The sequence below is a fragment of the Miscanthus floridulus genome, chromosome 1, assembly GCF_019320115.1.
Source record: "Miscanthus floridulus cultivar M001 chromosome 1, ASM1932011v1, whole genome shotgun sequence".
Lineage (NCBI taxonomy): Eukaryota > Viridiplantae > Streptophyta > Magnoliopsida > Poales > Poaceae > Miscanthus > Miscanthus floridulus.
Genome location: NC_089580.1, coordinates 57,501,871 through 57,525,627, shown reverse-complemented (window position 1 = coordinate 57,525,627; position 23,757 = coordinate 57,501,871). Strand labels below are relative to the sequence as shown.

At 43.6% G+C, this 23,757-nt stretch overlaps 1 protein-coding gene and 3 pseudogenes across 1 annotated transcript; 3 read left to right on the top strand and 1 right to left on the bottom strand.

Annotated features, from left to right (window-relative positions):
- Window positions 1-1,649: 1,649 nt before the first annotated feature.
- On the bottom strand, window positions 1,650-3,484 carry LOC136457283 (polyubiquitin-like). Its single transcript, XM_066457345.1, has 2 exons — window positions 3,449-3,484; window positions 1,650-2,576 (listed from the first exon to the last, which is right to left on the bottom strand). Exons 1-2 carry the CDS (start codon window positions 3,482-3,484, stop codon window positions 1,650-1,652), a joined length of 963 nt encoding a protein of 320 aa, XP_066313442.1.
- Window positions 3,485-6,893: 3,409 nt separating this feature from the next.
- Window positions 6,894-12,288, top strand: LOC136484627 (glutathione S-transferase T3-like; annotated as a pseudogene).
- A 448-nt stretch (window positions 12,289-12,736) lies between these two features.
- LOC136457276 (protein ALP1-like) lies at window positions 12,737-14,104 on the top strand (annotated as a pseudogene).
- A 4,225-nt stretch (window positions 14,105-18,329) lies between these two features.
- Window positions 18,330-19,262, top strand: LOC136457268 (cysteine-rich receptor-like protein kinase 44; annotated as a pseudogene).
- The last annotated feature ends 4,495 nt before the right edge of the window (window positions 19,263-23,757 follow it).

Genomic DNA, 23,757 nt, shown 5'->3' with positions numbered 1-23,757 from the left:
TGCATCAAACGAGACCTCACATGTCATTTGGACCACAAAGCCGGTTCAACTCCGAGGAAGAGGACATGTAAAACTGAAAAACATAGAGAGCACACATGAATAAATACAGCATCGAATCCAAGCATTTCCAAATGCCAAATTTTCATCTCGCGTCCTTGACCGATCTTGTCAGTTGTCAGAGGCCACCACGCCACGCACCATGCAGCGTACTTCCAAGTTGGTACACATAGGCGGAATTTCGGACGTCAGCGCCGCACATGTTTGGGGGCTTACTTTGGTAGACTCGTCGCGCGCAGGATTATTTGCCTGCAACTTTTGACCAAATGCCACTAGGGCCTTATTCGCTCATTCGCTGGGATTATAAGCAGTATTTTTTAAGTTAATAAATAATATATTTCTTTTATAATAAACCGGTCAATGATATTTTTTGTCATGATTTATCAGCTAAACGAACAGGGTAATTATACATGGTGTCCAAACCATTTTTTAATCTTTTGCGTTACTGACAAGTGACAACAGACGACGCGTCGGCAAGTTTGGTCTGTCTGTCGCGTGAAATACTGAAGGCTTCGCAAGTTTATTCAGAGAGTGGATCTCTTTTCAGTTTTCACGATACTGTTCAGAGAATGGACAGCTATTTTCTGCGAACGATCAGTAAGACTTCACCCGAACAAATCAGAGGGTGTTTAGTTGAGTGAATTTTGGATTTTGGACTACTATAGCACTTTCATTTTTATTTGGCAATTAGTGTTCAATCATGATTTAATTAGGCTCAAAACGTTCGTCTCGCGATTTCCAACCAAACTGTGCAATTAGATTTTTTTTCGTCTACATTTAATGCTCCATGCACGTATCACAAGATTCGATATGATGAGTACTGTAACACTTTTTTAAAATTTGGCCTGGCAAGTAAACACGGGCTCATTCAGAAATGGAACAGACACCTGGGCTTGCTGCAAGTGTAATTAATGCTGAATGCTGCAAGTGTAATTAATGCTGAAATGCCGATAGGCATAGAAACAAAAACATGGCCTGAATCATTCTCAAGGTTAGCGGTTCCTTGTAGTCATTTTGCTAATTTAAAAAAAAAATCTTCAAAAGAGGAAAAGTGTTATATTAAATCACTTGAATAATCTATTTCAAATTAGAGGTCGCTTTTAGTTTTGTCCTAAATCAGTTGTCTAACGTTGACAAGGTTTATTAAAAACACACCATCAAATTAGTTTGAATTTTTCAATGTTAATATATATATTTTTTCTAAAGTGACAAATCTGAAAGTTAGAGAAAACTTGCTTAAGACAAACCTAAAGTTCCATATAGTAATTTGGAAGCGCTAGCAAACCAACTGAATGGCCACATAAGCAAGTACTAGAAACAAGAGCAATGCAGGTGAGTACACGAGAAACAGTAAGACAAGACATGACTCATGATCCTTGCAGAGTTTCAGACCTTTGATTTCACAACTACCCATGATTGTCATTTTCTACGCATTAGTCTGGAACCTTTGAATTCACTAGCTACTACAGCAGTAGAGCGAGAGAGATATAGCAGCAGCACTGTCTCTATGAACTGCGCCTGATGACACTACTTCAAAAACTTGTACTAGATGAGCATCAAAAGACACAATAACCAATCCAAAGGCAGAGACCTTATACTTCAGGAGGGGATCCTTTCACTTCTCCAATGAGACAGAGATGGATAGTGGTATCGCTCTCGACCTTATACTTCAGAAGAGGATCCTCAAGAGACAGAGCACTCCCCCTGTAACGTAAAGAGTAGATACCAGGCTTAATCGGCAGCCTTTCTTCAATTTTCTTCATGACATCCTTTGTCGTGTCAGACAAGTTCAGCATCATAGTTAATGTCTTCCCTTCCAATGTCCTGACGAAGAACTGGACAGTTCGATCCATATGTAATGTGAGAATGTCGTTGTTTTTGACATGCTGACTCTGGAGTGTTTTAGTGTCTTTAAGCACTATAAAATGACCACCAGGTTGAGTGTGCATGAGTATCTGTGTGCTTGCAGGTAAACCCTCCAAGGTGTCGATCATCAACTTGACATCAGCAACAGTATACCAGATTTTGACATCGAGGTTCACAGTTCTTTCACCATCAACATCCACAGAGATACGCAGCCTGTCAGTGGGGTAGACCAAAACATGCAGGGTGTGGCCATTGCTCAAGCCACACTGACTCAACAACTTGACGTCCTCAAGCTTTTGGCCTCCATACATTAGGATTTGTTCATCCAGAGAAATTCCCCCCTTCTGTTCGATCACCGCCTTGACATCAGCAACACTCTGGGATTTTGTCAAATTGAGCTTGATGGTCTTCCCAACAGAGGGGATACTGACAGAGATCTGCATCCCATCAGTTACGTAAAGGGCAACACAAGAGTTTGTCATGATGTTGTAATCGGCAAGTCTGTTGTCCTTCTCCAAATGATTTCCAGCAAAAAAGAGAGCTTGCTGGCTATTGTCAATCCCCTCTATAGCACCGATCTTAGACTTGATCTGATCTATGGTATCAGTGGACTTCACATCAAGTGCCACTATTTTCGTCATCCTAACATAGATCTGCAGAGTGGAACCACCAAATTGCTAAGAAACCATCAATACATCGAAAGGACAAATGCATCAAAGTTTGTAATAAAGGAACATCGGAATAAGATTGGATCTCGTATATATACAGAGCAGCAAAAAAAGGAGTTCATAGTACCACATCCAAACCTGAATCAAACGTTGTGATACTATCTACTCTGACTTTTTTAATGACGTCGATCTTGCAGATTGAGCAAGACAGTGATTTTTTAATTTTATCTGAGCAATTTGTGACCCAGGATGCAAACATCCGGGCTAAAGGCGTTCCAAGAACCGATCAAAGCTGACACATGCATAAGAAAAGGCACACACTATAAAGTACTGACTAGAGTTCCAACTTCCAGGAAGCAAAATTAGGCATTGATCACGTTTCTCACAACTCGCAAGTTATTTATTACCACACACACTGCAACGAAATAAAGTAGCCCACCACATACAGCCTCTGATGATCCAGTTCAAATGAACCACAAGGAAACGAAGTCCAGAGAGAAGATGAAACATGACTAGATTTTGTATAACTAATGAGCCCCCATCAAATCAAATCAAAGCGAACATATATATGTTTTCTTCCTCTCATGTACTCTGAGTTCTGAATACGATATGCCCACTTTGTAAGAAAACGATATAATAGCCTACTGTATTTTCAATTTTTACTCCAGAACCGCGATGAAGAAGCACTGGACAAACAAGACATTGACAGAACCCATAAACCCCAAACCCCAGCCCCATCATCTCGGGACCGAACGATCGGGCAAGTACTCATGAACCCCACTCCCCGCGAGCGATCACCACACCTCTCTCGAAATCCGCAAGAAATGGCGCGAAGAGAGAGGGAGAGAGGGCCGAACCTTGTAGTGTTCTGACTGGTGCTGGCGGGAGTCCATGTCCATGGCGAGCCACTTCGCCCACCGCTCGCCACAATGCCGCCGCGCTGCTCTCCACGGGGGTCCGGGTTTCGTGCTGCGGATGAGAGCTGAGCAAGAGCAGAGCCGGTGCGGATTTTAAAGCAGCATCCGCCAACTCTCCGGCTTCTCACTGCCTGTGGGCGGGCGCGCGGCTGTGCCTCCTCGGTAACAGTAACGACGGGCGGGATGACCGATGCGGGCATGCGGCCACGCGGGCGGCGGGATAAGATCAACACTCAGCAACGCTTCATTTTTCGTAGGGCAATTTAAGGGTTTGATCGGTTAACTTTCAAAATATGTCAAATCAAAGTTCGGCAAGCCATGATTTTAGCTATTACTTGATATGTTATTAAAACTTGCTAATCTCTCACATTTAACTTGCCAAATTTTTAACAAATTCATTTACTGATTTATCTAACTTTGGCTTGCCAAATCTTTGGCATGGCACATTTTAATCGCAAACCAAGCTAGCCCTAAGTCTGAAATTTAAATTTTAAAGCAAGACACAAGATTTCGCATATAATCTCTTCGGCCTAGCACGTAGTCAAACCATCTCAAGCTTGATGATAAATAAAATATACAAAAAAGTACCAATGCCTATAACATCAAATAAGTATCATTGAATTCGTTATGGAATATATCTATTTGATGTCACAAGTATTATACTCTTTTTTATATATTTAGTTAAACTTTAGATAGTTTGACTATGGATGAAATCAAAATTGCATTCTTTTTTAGACCAAGTTAGTTTCTTAGAGACACATCCAGATCATATATGGATACACTTCTTTATAGTGGGTCATATGGGCAACCGATATGAGGGATGATCACAACAAAGTGTCCAAATCGCTTTCAAATATAACTAATGGTAAAGAGGTTTCATGAGACCGCTTGGGAAATTAGTCGGGTTTGACTACAACTACTTGAAATGTGGTGAAATGTGTTTCATTCGTTTAGTATGAGATAGCTTCACACCTCTTGCCCGTCGAAGTTATGTTCAAAAACCTCAAACGGGAACCGCGTGGCAAGCGCGGAGAGCAACTCTCAAAAAAAGAAAACCCCTCAAACGGGAACTTGTATAGAGAAAATTTTCTCACGGTGTTCTTCCCTCCTAGCTAGCCTCCTTGCCACATCGTTCATCTCCTTGCTTGCCTCTCTTACTGGATCTGTGTCCCTACGGGGTGGCGTTGAGCTTGACTTCCTAGCGACCGTCGTGGCAGCGACAAAAGACCGACACATCGCGCAGCGAAATACTAGTGTGGAAGTGCAGCCCAAAGCACGAAATTAAAAAAAAAACATCCAAGCCACGATCAAATCTGGCAAATGCAAAACATATTTAGCCCAGTCTGAGTCGAAGTTTCATGAAAATTTTATGAGCATTTAATAATTTGACATGGCATAATATAAAAAGAAGAGAAGTGATAAAAGTTTTATAGGGTGAAATCAGTTTTACAGGAATAAAACTTTTCTACACTATATGCAATACTTTGAATAAATAGATTCCTAGCCAAAAAACTTGTCTACAAATAAATCACTCTTTGGGAGGCTAAATGGTGGCGAATTGTGCCTAGCTCAGTTTGTTAGATTCCTTGTGGTGGAACCTGTCCACCTGGTCCCAGTCCTCGACTAGGCACGGTTGCTCGTATTTTTCTGGATTTATTCTAGGATTTAATGGTATTGTGAGTGGTAGGCGACGTCCCCGTCGACAACGAGGCAACTGTGGTGACTTCGTCAATCTTGAGATGTGTCAGCACAGTTTTTCGGAGGTGCTCATAGGAGTGAGTGTGCGTGCATGTTGAATGTCCGCTTCTGTACTTATGTGACTCGTAAAAAAGAGAGGCTAAATGGTCCACCAGTCTATTTATTTTTCTTTGAGTCTCCTATCATTTACTACACCTCTCCCATCTCTTACTTTTCCAACACCACTAGATGGGTGTAGTAAATGCTATAATTAACATGTAACTGGAACGAGGTGTGCAACTACTCCTATTAATAAGGGTAGTTTAAAGTGTAACTGGAACAATCATTGATCAGCGTGCAACTACTCCACTTAACGAAGGGTAGTATGGCTTTTCTTTGTCATACTAATCTGTCCTAAATTTGCTAAAAATCTTAGTCTTAAAGCTGAAATATAAAACCTCCACCGAGACTGGCCTCAGACCCACTAGAAGTCGAACCCTGGCCGCATAACACTAAGTGTAAAGATAGTGACCAATCAAGCAAAGAGTTATTGATGAGGAGTGTCCCTTGACTCTATTTACTATGGGCAAAGTAGGAAATGTATATCTAATTAACCCCCTCTTGGTACGTGAAATCATGTCAAAATGACGTTCTTTCAAAAATCGGAGGGAGTATGCCTTTTCACCATGTACACAAACACCAACGATTAATGCAATGAACAATGATTACTTTCAATTCCATTCTTGCTCTTTCGTGTATATTCATGTTTTAACAGAGAGCTGCGGTAGCTTGTGTAACGTGAAGTTTGTTTGTGTGCATATGCACCGAGATAGGACTGTACTCCCTCTATCTAAAAAGAGTCATTCTCGTTTCTCAAAAAGTCAACAACTTTTAACTTTGACTAAATATATTTAATAAAATATTAATATTTATGATACATAATTAATATCATTAGGTAGATCGTTGAATATACTTTCATAATAAACTTATTTGGAGATACAAATATTGCACGCATTTTCTATGAACCTAGTCAAAGTTGAGAAAGTTTGACCAGCACGATTTCCATAGCGACTTTATTTTTGAGACGGAGGGAGTACTTGGCACTTCTCTTTTCTCGTTGTGCGGTGATAAAAAGTAGGGTAATGGTGGAACCTAGTTGTACAAATCCTGTCTCAATTTGCGCATTTATCAAACTCTACCAGTGCTTGGCATTATCAAGCGCTCGAGCGAGAGTGCACGGCAACGGTAGAGAGACCATGCTGGGTTTTAGGATCACATGCTACAATTAGAAACGACACTGAATAGAATTAGGCCAGTCTCAATGGAAGTTTCACAGGGATGTCATGCACATTTAATGTGGTGACACATCAGCAGTAAAGGAATTTTTGCATGAAATGGGGAGGAGAGAGAAGGAGAAAGTTTCATCTCGGTGAAACGAGGTCGCACTGTTTCCAAAGTCTTGGTATTCGCGTGAAACCAGCGTTGAGGAAGATCGTTTCATCATCCCTGATCCCGTGCGCGCGCGGAGCCGGCCACCATCGTCCCCATCTTCCCGCGCTGCCGAGGATTCTTCCCTCCCTGTACCATCCAGCTCCCACCCCGTCCGCGCGCGCAAACCCACCCTATCCGTCGTCCGCATCCGCCGTCCGTCGTCCGCATCCGCCGTCCGTCGTCCGCCATCCCTAGGGTTTAGCGCCAGCGAGCCGCCATGGATCCGCCGCCGGCAAAGCGAGCCGCCACGGATCCGCCGCCGGCAAAGGAATCCAGGCGACACCTTCCCGGTAGAGGAGGGAATGCTCGCCAACATCGGCTCGGCATGAAGAAGGCCGCTGTGCCTACGCCACCACTAGTTCCGCCGCCAGCGCTTCCGATTTCGTCCCTAGCTGCGCCGACTGCAACGCCAGCCGCGACGACCCCCACCCCTGCTGCGTCGACTGTCGGCCCTGCTGTGCCTAGCTCCTCCTCTACTGCGCCGACATCCATTGTGCCGCCATGGACACCGCAAGGAGCAGGATGGGGCGCCATTCCCCCCAAATTTGGCATCTACAAACCAACAATGCCCAAATTCATGGTAACCATTTGATTTCAATCTGTGCAACTAGTTCATTCTTTCTGAATTCTATACTAATCTTTCTTTATTTATCTGTGCAACTAGTTCATTCTTTCCATCTGCAAACCAACAATGCCCAATCTTTCTTTATTGTGACTAGGCCAAGCAAACATTTTTTCTGAATTCTGTACCTAATACATAACCAAGTAGTAGTACTTTCATTGTTGGCGACAAGAGCCATCCAAGGACAAGAGAAATATATGGAAATCTCCATGCATTTTGTAGTCAAAACTTTATCCTAACCAACAGTCCAACACATGTTCAGGATCTATCCGCCAGGTGGTTTTCTAAATATGATTAATCAACAACAAGTCCAAGGAGAAAATTTTCATTTGGTTGGTCACACTATGACCTTCAATCCAATGTCTCCACCACCACCACCAAATGCGTATGGAACAAGAACATCCCAACCTGTGAAACAAAGCTCTTCAATAAACAATATGGTGCATATTGACATTGACAAAGAGGAAACCAATGAGGCAAAAAAGGGAGTGTACCACCCTCGGTATTACGCCTTAATTAAAACACTAAATCATATCATGAGCATCATGTTTATGTATTATTGCATGTGGTAAATGAGAGATTAAATTTTATTGCACTAATTCTCGAATTGAGCTCTAATTTATTCCTTGTCCAAATACTCTCCAGCACAGCTCGACTCACTATTGTCATCCTAATCCAGCTCCATCTCTCGTTATTCACCTTCTTCATAATCCACGCAGCACACGCACAATGACAAATTATTATCATTCACTAATTATTAGCATACCACTTGGCAAGATTTATATCTCCATCAATCTCACGACGCGCCACTGTCATCTCTCGTTGTTCTAATTACCTCGCCTTTACTTCGCTTGCTAATCACCTTGCAAAATTATCGGTGCACGCACCCTTTTCTCACGGCAGCACTGCAGCAAAGCAGATTTTCAACACGTAAGAACTGTAGCAGCACAGAAAACACTGTTCACATGGAAATCCCTGTCCATCGTGGAACACTGTTCTCCATCCGTTCTCCACGGCAACAAGATTTTTACCAGGAATGGAGTATGTGGAGCAAGGCACCAACTAGCCAAACTTCATTAGTGTTCAAACTTTTCTCGCGTATCATGCATGCTTCCATTATTCCTGGAGCTAGTCTCTTAATTATTAAAGTGTGACAGTGACGGCTATCTATATCTAGGGAGATACTAATACATTTCGTGCAGATCTGCTCTCTACAGTAGTCTTGCTTCGTACGACCTGCATGTATGATTCTTGTATATATATATATATATATATATATATATATATATATATATATATATATATATATATATATATATATATATATAACTACTACCCTGTAGCTGGCTACAGAATAACTTGTTTTGTAGCTGGCTACTGAATATACTGTTCACCAGAGCAGCACGTCGTGCCCAAGCGGCTCTTTGTTACCTTTAAGCAGGCTAGTTAGCCACTAACCTTATGACGCGTTGCTGTCGCGTCTTCGCGTCTCCTACCTTTAAAAGGATACGCCGAGCCGTCGAGCCATTTCGCTCCGCTGCTCACTTGCTTCTCTCAAATCAAGTTTCTCTGTTCTTGCCCGTGAAAGTTGCGTCTATCGATTTCTCCCAAGCTGCAATAATCAGCTGAGGTAGCTAGTCTGCAATTGATCTTCTCATTCTCTAATGTTTCCTTGACCTGTGGTCTCCTCCCCTATTAATTCCTTGACCTACATGAATGAACCAACACCCCACCGCCAAGCACGTTTAGTCCAAAGCACACTCCAGTCCTGACGTGCTTGTAAGTCCAAGACCACTCAAAGTCCATCATTTGAATTAATTCACTCATGACCAAAGACCACACCACCGCACATGGCATGGAGCCAGACGACAACCCTGCCAACTCGTTCCGTGCTTCCAGACTAACTAGCTCGTCGTGACCACTCACCAGTGCTATATATATGGTTCTGCTCCGCTCCGCGCAAGGCAAGCAATTGCTAAGCTCTCTGGTGTCTCTTCTCTTGTATTACCTCCGCACATCGATCACCGTAGGCGGCACTTCGTTCAATTCCGAGGTAGCTAGCCTACAAGAATTCCTTCATCCTCCTTCTCTATTATTTCCTTGACCCGTGGTCTCATCCAGTATTTCTAGACTCATAGTCACGTGCTAGTCAACAAGTCCAATAGCATGATTAGCCTCCTCCAATAATATCATTTTCTTCATCTCTAGAGCTCATTTGAATTTATTTATTGTGAAATAAATTTTGTTAGATTCCTAAATTTATGATCTATCTGTTACTGTAATTAGTTCATATAGTTTAGTGATACCTTTAGGGTTACTTTATTATTTCAAGATGCGTATTATTATTATGGTTATTTAGAGAATGAATTTTTATGATGCATTGGTAGAAGTGCTAGCCCTAGAATTCTTTTACAGTAGGTTCATTGTATTATTATGTGCTCATTGTAATTTTTGTGGCCTTAGAATAGGTTGATAAATATGGTAGCTAGTGCACCTTGTTTTATCATATATATAGTAAATTGATATTAATAATAAGGATGCCTTTAGTTGCTAAGATAATACATAAAATGTTTCATACCTGTTTAGTGGGAATAATAGGTAACTTTGCGTATTAGTCATTAGAGTTAGCTTAGTAGCTTGGTAGATGTATTCTTATTTTAAGAGTTGTTGTTACTATATTACTAAGCATTGCGTCATCATCACTGCATGCATATAGAGAACGAGCCACTGGAGATCGTGACCTTCAGCGAGCAGGAGTACGATGAAGTCATCGAAGAGTACAAGGAGGAGATCCTCGTGTAGGAGGACGTTCCGGAGCCGCCCGTCACTGACTTTGCTGACACCGCGCCTGCCCAAGGCAAGCCCCGGTGCATAACCCCTATTTTTAATGATCACTGAATATATATATGATGTGCATTTATGTTACAGGCATTTTATGAAAACTACATGCATAAATATATCTACCCATGAGTCCTACTAGTACAGGTCGAGTAGCTGCTATGCTTAGGATATCGGTAGCGTGAGTAACCTGCCGTTACTCGCAAATAGGTGATAAATATGATCACTCATGATAAAATGGTGGAAAGGAAAAATGGTGACCGGGCAAGGATATGGTTGGGTTCTGGTGGGTGTAAAGGGTTGTGTCCTGCGGCATAAGGCATCATGGGCAAGTCACAGATTTATTGTCCCGAGCACATACATGGGTATGGGCACAGGGAATACTTGTTGCTCTCTTATCGCGGATCCGGCTCTTTTCAGACCGACTGATGGGAAGAGGAGGTGGTGGAGGTCCTTACACCACACTGAGTCCGAGACTCAGGATGTGGGGGCTTGGAGTCCAAGTTTGGACGAGGACCTGGACACCCGGGACAAGAGAGTGATGGGTTAGTCCTGCTTGTGCCTGGGGTACAAGCGGGGCGTGTGTCTTTGGGGCACCCAGCTGGGCACATTAATTCGCGAATCGCTGGGCGATCTGGTACGGCTTGTCTCGTGTTTAGCACCATAGTAAGAACTGAAAGTGAAAAGAGAAGAAATGGAACTGATTGCTCAACTCTTGCTTGAAAGTAGAACAGGTGCTTATATAGACTAGCTAGATGATAACTTAATACGGCTGATAACAATAATATATAACTAAGGACTCACTATTAGTATTGCTTTCTGCCAAAAGAAACCAGCAAGCCATATAGCTTATCATATTTCTTGGAGTCGGGAAATTATTCCCACTAGTCGGATAAGTCTTGTGAGTACATTGTGTACTCAGGGTTTATTTACCCCTGTTGCAGGTGATGCATGAGAAGTACCTTGTGTGGAGGATTCTTCTGGTGGGCTCAGATGGATCCTCGTCCCTATCGCTAGATGTTTATTTTTTAAATTCCGCTGTTTATCATTCCGCACTCTGATATTTGGTATTGTAATAATGTACTTTTAAGAAACTCTGATGTATGAAATGGATAAGTATTGTAACTCGTTCTCATTATTGGATCCTAGGGAAAAATGTGGATCTTTCGAGTTCTCCCTTGGGGTGTGCCCAATGGATACCGTCCGCTATAGCTTGCTTTCGGGGTGTTTAGTGTCTGGTGGAAGATGAGCGCCTCTGTAAGTGTGCTATTTTGGGTGGTTCTGCCACAGGGAGGAAAGAAAAGATTTTGGACTCATGACGAGGAAACAAGACTGGTAATCACTGATCACTTTTTTTCCCTTTTTGTAGGCCAGTGTTTGGTACAATACTTGATTTGTTCATCTTTTTTTATTTCGTATTTTGTAGGCTAGTGCTTGGTTGAATGTTTCAAAAGACCCAATTAGGGGTAACGACAAGAAATTTGATACATTTTGGAAAGAAATCACTGAGGAGTTTAACAGGAAAGGGAATGGGAAGCCTAGAAGAGAAATAAACCAATTGAAGATTCATTGGTCACACCTCAAGTCCTCGATCACTGATTTCAATGACGCTTGGACTCAGATAGCTCAAATGCATACAAGCGGATACTCGGACGACATGTTAGAGGAAGAGGCACAAAAGGTATATGAAACTAGGTTTGGAAAGCGTTTTCAGTTGGTGCATTGGTGGAAGATATTAAAAGAGGAGCCCAAATGGTGTGCACTATTTGAGGAAAAAGAGAAAGACAAGAATGAGATACTTGATGTTCCAGAAGAACAGTCACGGCCTATTGGTAGAGAAGCAGCAAAGGCTGAGCACAGTGGAAAGCGCAAGAAGGATAACATTATGGACGTAATTGTCATCCTTGGTGACAATATTGAAAAAATTATCAAGGTGCAGCAAGATCGAAAGGTGGAGTGCGAAAAGGTTACGAAAGCACAACTTAAGATATCAAACGCAAATTTGAAGGCAGCAACGGAGGAAAAGGAAGCAAGGATGTTTCAAGTTTACAATTCCCTGCTCAATCAAGATACAAGTCACATGTCTGAAGATCAAAAGGCTAACCGAGACAAGGCATTACGTAAGCTTGAGGAAAAGTTGTTTGCTGACTAAGGTATTTTCTCTGTCTTATTGCTGCACTATATATTGTGTGACTGCTTAGTTCATGTATCTTAATGTAGCACTTTATTTTAAGACTTAATGCTGCACTATGTATAGTATCAATGCAGCACTATATATGTGTGAAAACTGCTGCACTATGTATATGAGGTGTAGTCCCGTAGCCTGGCATTATATATCTTTGGCAGTTTCACATCTAGTGCACGCATGGCAGTTTTCACATGTATATGAGGTGTGAAAACTGCTGCATGTGAACTTATATATAGACTCCTGAGCCTTCTCTCTTTTGCTCACATGAAGGCCTCCTCTCTTTCTCATTCTCTTATCATCTAGTTGTACAGATTGTAGTGCAAAACTTTGAGGTAACTTATGCATCTTTCACATCTCTGCGCCGTCTCTTTTCCTTACCTCTTGTATTCACTATTTTTTATGTTATCCAAAGATGTCTGAGGAAAATGACAACCCTGATGGAAGCCAACATCCTCTATCCTCGTTGGATGAATTCCTTGCTAAGGGTCAGATCATAGATGATGTTCTCAATCAAGCTATGGTGCTCATGCAGTCCACCATGGAAAGTCTTCAAAAAGATGCTACTGATCATCGATTCAATCCGAGGAAGAACATCAAGAGGCCACGAGAGGAAGCACATCAAAAACTAGTGAATGATTATTTCTTAGAAAATCCTCTTTATCCTTCCAATATTTTTCGCCGAAGATTTCGTATGTCTAGGCCACTTTTCCTTCGCATTGTTGAGGCATTAGGCCAATGGTCTGATTATTTTACTCAAAGAGTGGATGCTGTTAATCGGCAAGGGCTCAGTCCACTACAAAAATGTACTGCAGCTATTCGACAATTGGCTACTGGTAGTGGTGCAGATGAACTAGATGAGTACTTGAAGATAGGAGAGAATACAACAATGGATGCATTGAAGAATTTTGTGAAAGGTGTTAGAGAAGTATTTGGTGAGAGACACCTGAGGTGCCCCACTATGGAAGATACTAAACGTCTACTCAAACTTGGTGAGAAACGAGGTTTTCCTGGTATATTTGGCAGCATTGACTGCATGCATTGGCAATGGGAAAGATGCCCAAATGCATGGAAGGGTAAGTTCACTCAAGGTGATCAGAAAGTGCCGACGCTGATACTTGAGGCTATGGCATCACATGATCTTTGGATTTGGCATGCGTTCTTTGGAGTAGCGGGTTCTAACAATGATATTAATGTTTTGAACCACTCCACTGTCTTTATCAATGAGCTAAAAGGACAAGCTCCTAGAGTCCAGTACATGGTAAATGGGAATCAACACAACATTGGGTATTTTCTTGCTGATGGAATATACCCTGAATGGGCAGTGTTTGTTAAGTCAATATGACTCCCTATCACTGACAAGGAGAAGTTGTATGCACAGGAACAAGAAGGGGCAAGAAAGGATATCGAGAGAGCCTTTGGTGTATTGCAGCGGTGATTTTGCATCTTAAAATGACCAGCTCATCTATATGACCGAGCTGTACTCCGTGATGTCGTGCTAGCTTGCATCATACTTCACAATATGATAGTTGAAGATGAGAAGGAATAAGACATTATTGAAGAAAATCTAGATCTAAATGTGCCTCCTAGTTCATCAACGGTTCAAGAACCGGAATTCTCTCCAGATCAGAATGTTCCGTTAGAGAGAGCTTTAGAAAAAGACAGTTCTATTCGAGATAAATCGACTCATCGCCGACTTAAGAATGATTTGGTTGAACATATTTGGAATAAGTTTGGTGGACGTGCACATATATCTGGTACTTGTGACTATCTTATGCATTAAGAATTGTAATCTATTGTAGTTAGTTATAAAGCTTAAGAATTTAACTACTTCATCTGTCATCTGATCCTGCACTATTTTTTTGTGAAGCCAGAGAGCTCATGCTGAACATTTTTTTCTGTCTGCAGGCTAAAACTAAGGCTGAAGGCAAATCTAAAACCAAGGCTAAAGGCAATCTGATCCTGTAGTACTGAACGTATGGGGTGTAGAGAAGAACCAGTGAGAGGCCGTGTGCAAGGCTGATGGCTATCTGAACTTTTTTTATCTATATATCTTAGTTTACTATCTAAGTTCTAGTCGTATGCTCTAGTTATCTCTAAACAAGGTTGAATGTTGTTGTTCTGTTTGTCTGGCCGTGTGCTATGTCATATCACTTGTGCTATGCTCATTTGTCTTTGCTTCCGCGTTTATACTCTGATGTAAATGAGCTTTATTACTTGTACTCATGCTTATCTCATATCCTTTGAGTACATCATGTTGGCTTGGGTCATATAAGCTTGCCTAACTCTTTTGTTCTTATTGACAAAAGCTTATATGAACCAAGCATAACAAAAACCTCACTCTTTCACATACTCGAGGTGGTATTGTCATCAATCACCAAAAAGGGGGAGATTGAAGGCATCTAGGCCCCTTGTTGGGTTTCGGTGATTAATGACAATACAAGATTACTATGACTAATGTGTGTTTTGTAGAGGCAATTAAGTTAGGTCATGGTAATGGAGATCAATTGGGCAATCAAGGTGGTCATGCCCCTACGATGGAAATCATTTTGGTTTTCAAAGGATGGACGACAAGGTTAAGGATGACTAGTTCTAAGTGTCGATTGGAGTTGGAGTGACACTTAGAGTAGTTTAGGACTTTGTTTTTCCTTTGGTCGTACTATTAAGGGGGGTATGGATGGGTAGCTTGACCTAGATGAGTCTAGTGAGTTAGGTGTGGTGCACACTTGTTAAAACTAGCACTAGGTAGCTCCACAACAGCCTTATGATCCTATGGAGCAAACTTCATTCACATATGTTTGAGAGTTGGAAGTGAATGAAGGGTCAAATGCTGACCGGACGCTGGCTCCGGTGTGACCGGACGCTGGCCACAGGGTCCGGTCAGTACATTTGATCAAGGTGATTGCGTTCGGTGCGACCGGACGCTGGAGTGGTCAAGTGACCGGACACTGAGAGGCAGTGTCCGGTCGACTCTAGTAAGGTTCTAGAGAAGGAAATCTGCGACCGGACGCGTCCGGTCAATACTGACCGGACCCTGAGGATCCAGTGTCCGGTCAAGTACAGTAAGCATCCATTGAGGGTTTAATACGACCGGACGCGTCTGGTCAGTGGTGATCGGACCCTTCCAGCGTCCGGTCAACACTTAAACACTGGTGTGCGGGTTGAACTGACAGGAGCGTCTGGTCAACATGACCGGAGCGTCCGGTCACCCCGCAGAGGCACATAACGGTTCGTTTTTCAGGCTGCCTTATAAATAGAAGCTCCACTCGTGTGTAGAGTCACTTTTGCTCATTCCAACAGCTGAGAAACACATTTGTAAGTGCCAAGAAGAGCAAGGTCCTAGTGAGGTGATTGAGATTCGTGAATCCAAGAGAGTAGCCTCATTAGTGAATCAAGAGTAGTAAAGTGTGTATCCACCGTTCTCATTAGGCTTTGAGTGGTCAAGTGAGAGTTCGTGCTTGTTACTCTTGGTGATCGCCATCACCTAGATGGCTTGGTGGTGATTGGGAGCTTGGTGATCACCCGGTGGAGCTTGTGGGTGACCCAACTCAAGTTGTGAGCGGTTTTGGGTGATTCGCCGCGACGGAGTGTCGAAGAATCAACCCGTAGAGAGCACTTGATCTTTGCGTGGATCAAGGGGGAGCTACACCCTTGCGCGGGTGCTCCAACGAGGACTAGTGGGGAGTGGCGACTCTCCGATACCTCGGTAAAACATCGCCGCGTTCCTCTCTCTCTATTTACTTTGAGCATTTACTTTGAGCACTTACTTTGAGCAATTCAATACTTGTCTTTACATTCATAGAATTGCCATGCTAGAGTAAGTTTGGTACATAGGTTGCAAGTCCGTTGTGCGTTAAATTGATAGAAACACTTTTCTAGGCACAAGGGGTTAATTAGGCTAACCGTAGGATTTAATTATTGCAAGAAATTTTAGAATTAGCCCAATTCACCCCCCCTCTTGGGCATCTTGATCCTTTCACATATAAAGCGTGACTTATGGCAAAAGGCTTTATGCAAAGAGAAGGGATTGATCATAATGAGACCTTTTCTCCAGTCTCATGTAAAGTTTCCTTCAGAATCATAATGGCATTAATGGCACGTTATGATTTAGAATTACATTAGATGGATGTAAAGATGGCATTTCTCAACAGAAACTTGGAGAAAAATGTTTACATGGCACAACCGAAAGGTTTTATCATGGAAGGAAAAGAACAAATGGGATGCCGCCTAAAGAAATCCATTTATGGATTAAACAAGCTTCAAGACAGTGGTACTTGAAGTTTGATCGCCAAATAAAGAATTTTGGGTTTTAAAAAGAATGTAGAGGACAATTGTGTCTATACAAAGTTTAAGAATGAGAAGTTTATCTTCCTTGTCATGTATGTGGATGATATCTTACTTGCTAGTAGTGATGTCAGTCTACAACTGGAGACAAAGAAGTTTTTGTCCTCAAAATTTGATATGAAAGATCTTGGTGAAGCCTCGTTCGTTCTAGGGATCGAGATTCACCGAGATAGAAGAAAAGAGGTATTAAGACTATCACAAAAGGCATACATAGAAAGAATCTTAAAGAAATTCAGTATGCACAAATGTAGTCCCTCACCTGCTCCTATAGTCAAGGGCGATGGATATGGGGATTTTCAATACCCCAGGAACCAATATGAGCTCAATCAAATGAAAGTGGTTCCATATGCTTCAGCTGTCGGAAGCTTACAACATGCTTAAGTATGTACGCGCCCTGACTTGGCATTTGTTATCGGGTTACTTGGCAGATTCCAGAGCAATTCTGGAATAGAACAATGAAAATTGATAAAGAAAGTCTTGCATTATTTGTAAGGAACGAAAGGCCTCATGATGACGTATAGAAGATCTAATTCACTCTATATAGTGGGATATTTAGATTCTGATTATATGGGAGATGATAGAAAATCCATGTCTGGATATGTATTCACTCTCGCAAGGGGAGCTATTTCATGAAAAAGCTCAAAGCAAACCGTCATTACATCGTCCACAATGTATTATAGTTTGTAACGTGTTACGAGGCAACAGGCAGGTGAACTGGCTAAAGAAGTTCATACTCGGTTTGAAGGTGGTTGATGACATGTATAGACCACTTAAGTTATACTGCGATAATAATCCAGCAGTACAGTATGCTCACAACATAAGTCAAGTGGTGCTGCCAAACACATTGACATAGAGTATTATGTTGTGAAAGATAAAGTTCGGGATCAAGTCATAAGTCTTGAGCATATAAGTACAAAAAAGATGCTTGTGGATCCGCTTACAAAAGGCTTACCACCCAACGTGTTTAGAGAACATGGTGTTCAGAGAACATGTAGCTAGCATGAGTTTAAGGGAAAGCGTAAAATTCCTGAACAAAAGAAGACCCAAAGATAAGTATCTATTTCAGAACAGAGTAGTGTGTTGTAGCTGTTAAATCTATCGGCAATGGACCATGACGATGAGACATACTCTATGCGCTAATCTGTAATGGAATGAACAAAAGTAAATGATATGAAATTAAAAGTTGATAGTGAGATCAAGGGGGAGAATGTTAGTTGATCTCCACCAATAGGCCCAACGGCTTATTGGGCCCTTGTCTTTGCTCCCTGATCGGGGGAGCCCAACCCTAATACGGTTGGTGGGCCCCTATCGCACAGCACATATAAAAGGTAAGGTGGGGATCAAGGCTCGGGTTACGAGGTTCAATGGAGCCGCCGCCATCCCACCCACAGAGAAAACCTAAACCGATCTAAAGCAGTGCTGCCAGTGATGGGAAGCTCCACCACACCGCCGCTGCCTCTGTAGGTTCACCACCGGGCCACTGGACTTTGCGGCATCGCCACCATGACACCTACAACGCCACGGTACCGACGTCCTACGCTGCTGCAGTGCTACTATCCAAGGGCGAGTAGAGAAACCCTAAAGGAGAGGTCTACCCGGATCTACGGTTACACACAGAGGTACTCATTCGATTCTAACATCCTCAAGATGCGAGTATATCACTAATGTCTGGCCTTCTTGCAGTCCCTGAGAAGCGTCCATTGTTAGACTTGGAGACAAGGTACCGCAAACTCTATGGAACATTACGAGGCCTGCTATACCTCCATGAGGATTCATAGATCAGAATCATCCATCGCGACCTGAAGGCGAGCAACATCCTGCTGGACGCCGACATGAACCCGAAGATCTTCGATTTCAGGATGGCAAGGCTCTTCAGCGCCGACAAGACTACCACCATCACAAGCCAAATTGTCGGAACGCTGTATGTAATTGAATGATCGGTCCACATGCTCACATTGCTATGTGCTGTGTTCTTCCTAGCTTCTTCGTCGAGCAGTAGTTCCGCAATCTGAAAACTCAGCTGTTTTCATGCTTGGCAGAGGATACATGGCGCTAGAGTATGCAGTTCTTGGGCAACTATCGGTGAAGCTTGACGTTTACAGCCTCGGCGTCCTCATCCTGATCCTGGAGATCATCACTAGACGGAAGAACATCGACATGTTCGAATCAGCAGCAGGAGAATACATCATTCTACTGAGCTACGTGAGTTGTAGTCCTAGTCCTACCTATTGCTCTTTTAATTTTCACACACCGCTGGGTCACTGGGTCAGAAACACCGTATACTTGTACTTTTTTTAGAATGCAACATAGATGCCGACCACGACCACGCACACTCGTATACACGAACCAAGTAAATGATTATGTGTTACTAGGTGTGGGATCACTGGGTCAGAGGCACCGCGCTGGAGGCCGTGGACATGTTCTTGGATTGCCAGGCCCCGGAGACGGAGAGCGAGGTGATGAAATGCATCCATCTGGGGGCTGCTCTGCATGCAGGAGAACCCGGCGGACCGCCCGAGACCATGCTCGACGTCCTCGTCATGCTGCACCGCCAATCGTTAGGCGGCTTTGCGGCACCGTCAAAGCAAGCAAACTAATGGGCGAATGATCATGAGATTCAAAGGGAGCAAACGATTTGCAGACACCCTAAAATTTCCTTTTTCAGAAAATAGCAATTCCTACCGTTTTCCATTTTTGCACAGCACTGCACCCTCCGCCTGAGAAACATATGCAGGCACCCATGCGTCCACTCCCCTCACCCACTCCCTTTCCCTGTGACGTCACCGCTGATGTAGCTAGAAAAAAAGAGCAAAACATTTAATTCAAATGTTATAACTTCCGAACGCTATATCTATTTTTAATTCTGTCTACACCAGTATGTTCTACGCGACTAGGTGAATAAAACTAGACCCCACTTACATATGTTTCAAAGAATTTTTTTCTAGTAGCAATTTATGTATATTAACTTATAACATATAACTTTTGAAACATAACTTATGTACAAAATTTATGAAGCACAACTTATATACAAAAGTTATGAAACACAACTTATGTATAAAAGTTATGAAACACAATTTATAGTAGCAAATTATGTGTATTAACTTATAACATATAACTTATAATATATATGGGGGTTCGACCCGGATATCCACGGCAATCTACATGGGCTGCGCTCCTAGGGGCGGTCCAGCCCACAAGACAAAGACCTACGGTGCACGGCACAGCTCGGCGTGCACCGCAAGACAGCAAGGGATACACTGAAGATACCACGAGATCTGTTAGGATACGTTCGATCCTATGATTCATGTAATCTGTTATTGCTTTCCGGTTATCTTCTAGATCTAACCGACTTATAACCCTGCTCCAAAACTATATAAGGTGGACAGGAACTCCCTCAAAACACACGCAACATCATATGAAGCCAATACAATCCAACAGACCACAGGAGTAGGGTATTACGTCACGCAGACGGCCCAAACCTGTGGCAGAACCGCCTAATCTAATGCCTCACAGAAGTGCTCGTCTTCCATTAGACACTAAGCACCCAAGGGAGAACACTAAATTACTCGGTTCCGTCAGGCACACCCCAGGGGAGAACCTGGAAATCCACATTTTTCCCTTAGGATTACAAATGAGAGAATAAAGCTTACATTATTCTTAACCAGTTCTTACATCACTTTACATGTACCTCAGAGTATAACATTTATTATTATAATAGCGGAATGTAATCACATTATCAGAGTTGTAAACAATTTAATTAAACAGCGGAATATAAGCATGTGATCAGAGTTACAGCGGAAATAAACATCTATTAACGACATGATGAAGTATTGATATATAAACTACGACAATAGATTATTAAACTTTCATTTATAAAATCATTTGGTGAGAGTTATAAATAACAACTACGATCGCAGCGTAAAGGAAATCCCCTCTGAGCCCACCAGGAGGAATCCACACACAAAGGTTAGCCCAAGCCTCCACCTGTTACCTGCAACAGGGGGAATAAAACCCTGAGTACTCAATTATACTCAGCAAGACTTACCCGATAGGAGAAAAGAAAAGACTCCAAGAATATGCAAGGTTATCTGGCTTGTGGGTTTATTGCATTTGTAGGAAGCATTACTAAGCGTACGTCCTTATGTTCGAATTTTATTAATAGCCGCATTGGTCTATTAACTAACCATTCTATGTAAGCACCTATGCTATTTTCGAGCAGGTGGTAAGCAATCAGATTTCCTTTTTCATCTTCCATCTTTCATCTTTCAGTTCTTACTACGATGCTAAACCGTAGACAAGCCGTACCGGATAACCCGACGATTCGCGAATCAATGCCCCTAGCTGGGTACCCCGAAAACACACGCCCCGCTTGTACCCCAGGCACAAGCAGGACCGACCCATCACTCTCCTATCCCGAGTGTCCAGGTCCCCATCCAAACTAGGACTCCAAGCCCCCGCTCCTGAGTCCCGGACTCAGTGCGGTGCAAGGACCTCCTCCACAAAACAAACCCTAACAGTCGGTCCAGAAAGAGCCGGATCCATGATAAGAGAGCAACAAGTCTTCCAAGCACCCATACACAAGTATGTGCTTGGGATAATAAGTCTGTGACCTGCCTAGAGTCATATGCACGATCGGTCCTTAATCGACCAGACAGGGAAAAATGGTATAACCAAGCTATGACCCACCTCCGCGGCGACACAACTTCTTACACCCACCAATACCCAAACCACATCCCTGCCCGATCACCATTTTTCTTTCCACCATTTTATATATTCCAAGTGATAATCATATAGTAACATATTTCCTATATCTCGCGAGTGACAGGCAATCACTTGACTTCTACCGGAGTCCTATAGCATAGCAATCTACACGATCCTATCATACTAGTAAGACTCATAGGATAAAGATATATATATATATATATATATATATATATATATATATATATATATATATATGCAAGTGGGTTTCATTCAACTCCTTGAAACTTAATGAACAAATATAATTTAAACTGCAAAAAGGTAGGGGTTATGCACCGGGGCTTGCCTGGGAAAAATATAATCAGAAGTTAGCTCTCCATCATGGCGACATGAGCTCCAAAAGCACCATTTCTCCAGCAACTCCCGACGACTCTGTGATCCACCGACGTCCCTATTATGATATGCAATGTAATGCCATGCAAAGATATAATTAATTGACTGCAATCGTGACTCGTATAAATACGCTTTACGCCTCTCAAGTTAACGGCTAGTTCTAACGACGACCGTACTTAGCTATGTATCCATGTTGTCGAACAAGGCATTATTTCTCAACAATTCTTTTAGTTATATAAACCAACGGTGTTTCTTTATTCGCAATAGGACATTATTATTTATCTAGCAACTAATTACTCTAGAGCTACAAAATTATGGTGAGCAACTAATATTGCTAGGAACCTACTATAAAGATTTTAGATCTAATACTATTACCAATTTGTCATGAAAGTTCCTACAAGTTTATATTTTGCAATATTAAATATCTTAGATTAATTATATGGCTTCCAAAATTATCACCGAACTATGTGAACAACATATACTAATAGGTAGGTCCTAATTTTAGAGACTCAACAAAACTGGTTTCGCTATTTTTGGACTCCTATGCTATTTTATATTTATTTTACAAGTTTACTTTAGCAGTAAATTAGAAAATACCTTAAAAATGAAAAAGGCCGATGGCAATGAAACCAGCCCAGCAGAAACGCGGCCCATGGGCGAGCATGGCCCACGCAGCGCTGTCCGGCCCAGGTGGGCGCGTAGGCACAAGCGGCCCAGCAGCGCAAGTAGGCCCAACACGGCGCGGTGGTGGCCCAGCAGACGTGAGCAGGCCCAATGCAGGGCGGGGCGCGAACGGCCCAAGGCAGGCGCGTGGTCCAGCGCTCAGCAGCGGCCCAGTCGCGTCGCATTTTTGCAGACAACCCCCTTCTACGTTTGTCTAGTCGCCCAAACCCGATTTGCACTATTCAATTGAGTCGAGTGTTTCGTAGTAAACACCCCACGTATTTCTATTTCTTGGATTTCTCACCTTCATGTCATCCACCAAAAATAGAGCTCATCACCAAAGCAGGGGAACCGGTCGGCAGCGGAAAAATCAGCCGTGGGGCAACGGTGGCCTGGCCGGGTACGCAGGCACCGGCGGCGTGGCTCTCCACGTGCTGGGCGAGGCATTGTGGCTTCGACCACGAAGGTGCCGATGACGCCCACCCAGGGCTGCGCTGGTGGAGGAGCATGGCCACGGTCCAGCGCGGGAAGGCAGGGGCGGTGCATGCTTGCTTGCGGGGACGGCCATCACCGGTAGAGTGAGGCCCGAGGCAAGGTGTTGTAGACCTTGGCGCAAGGAGGTGCGCAGACCAGTGGTGCCGGTAGGACGGCTTCGGACAGCAGGCGGATCACGGTGCATGGGAGAGCAGAGGGGACGCACGGGTGCAGCAGCCCTAGCGTCGGTGATTGGCCACGGTGGTGCGCGGGCAGCGTATGGGTCACGGTGGCTGTGATGCTAGGGCGCGCAAGGGGAAAACGGAGGGGGCACGGAGCCACGCACTGGCACGAGCGCTGCGGTGGGGTGCGCTGGAAGTAGCCACGGCGGCGTGGAGGAGGCGCGGTGAAGCAGCTGGCGATGCGCGGCCGAGGAGTGCGCGCGAGGAGGAAGAGAAGGGGGCGCCGGCTCGTGGGCGTGGCAGCCTGACTCGGACGCGCGGAAGGGCAGCGCCGAGGTGATGGAAGGCGCAACCATGGCAGGCGCACGCGCTAGCGCGGGGGAAAGTATCGGCTCCGGTGTGAATGGGCGGCCTGGTCCAATGCAGGGCCGGGGCACGCAAGGGGGCAGCGCCATGGCACTGTAGGTCCAGCGCAGCCCTGGAGCTCGCACATGCGCGTGAGGGGAACAGGCAACGGTAGCGCTACGGGGAGGAAAAAGGAGAGGCGACTAACTGCGTGGAAGAGCAGCGCTGTGGCCTGCGCGGCAGAGAGAAAAAGGAAAACAGAGATGGCAGAGAGAGGCAGGCAAGACAAGACCGAACGGGTAGAGCAGCAGTGGACGTTCGGCTGCTAGTGCTT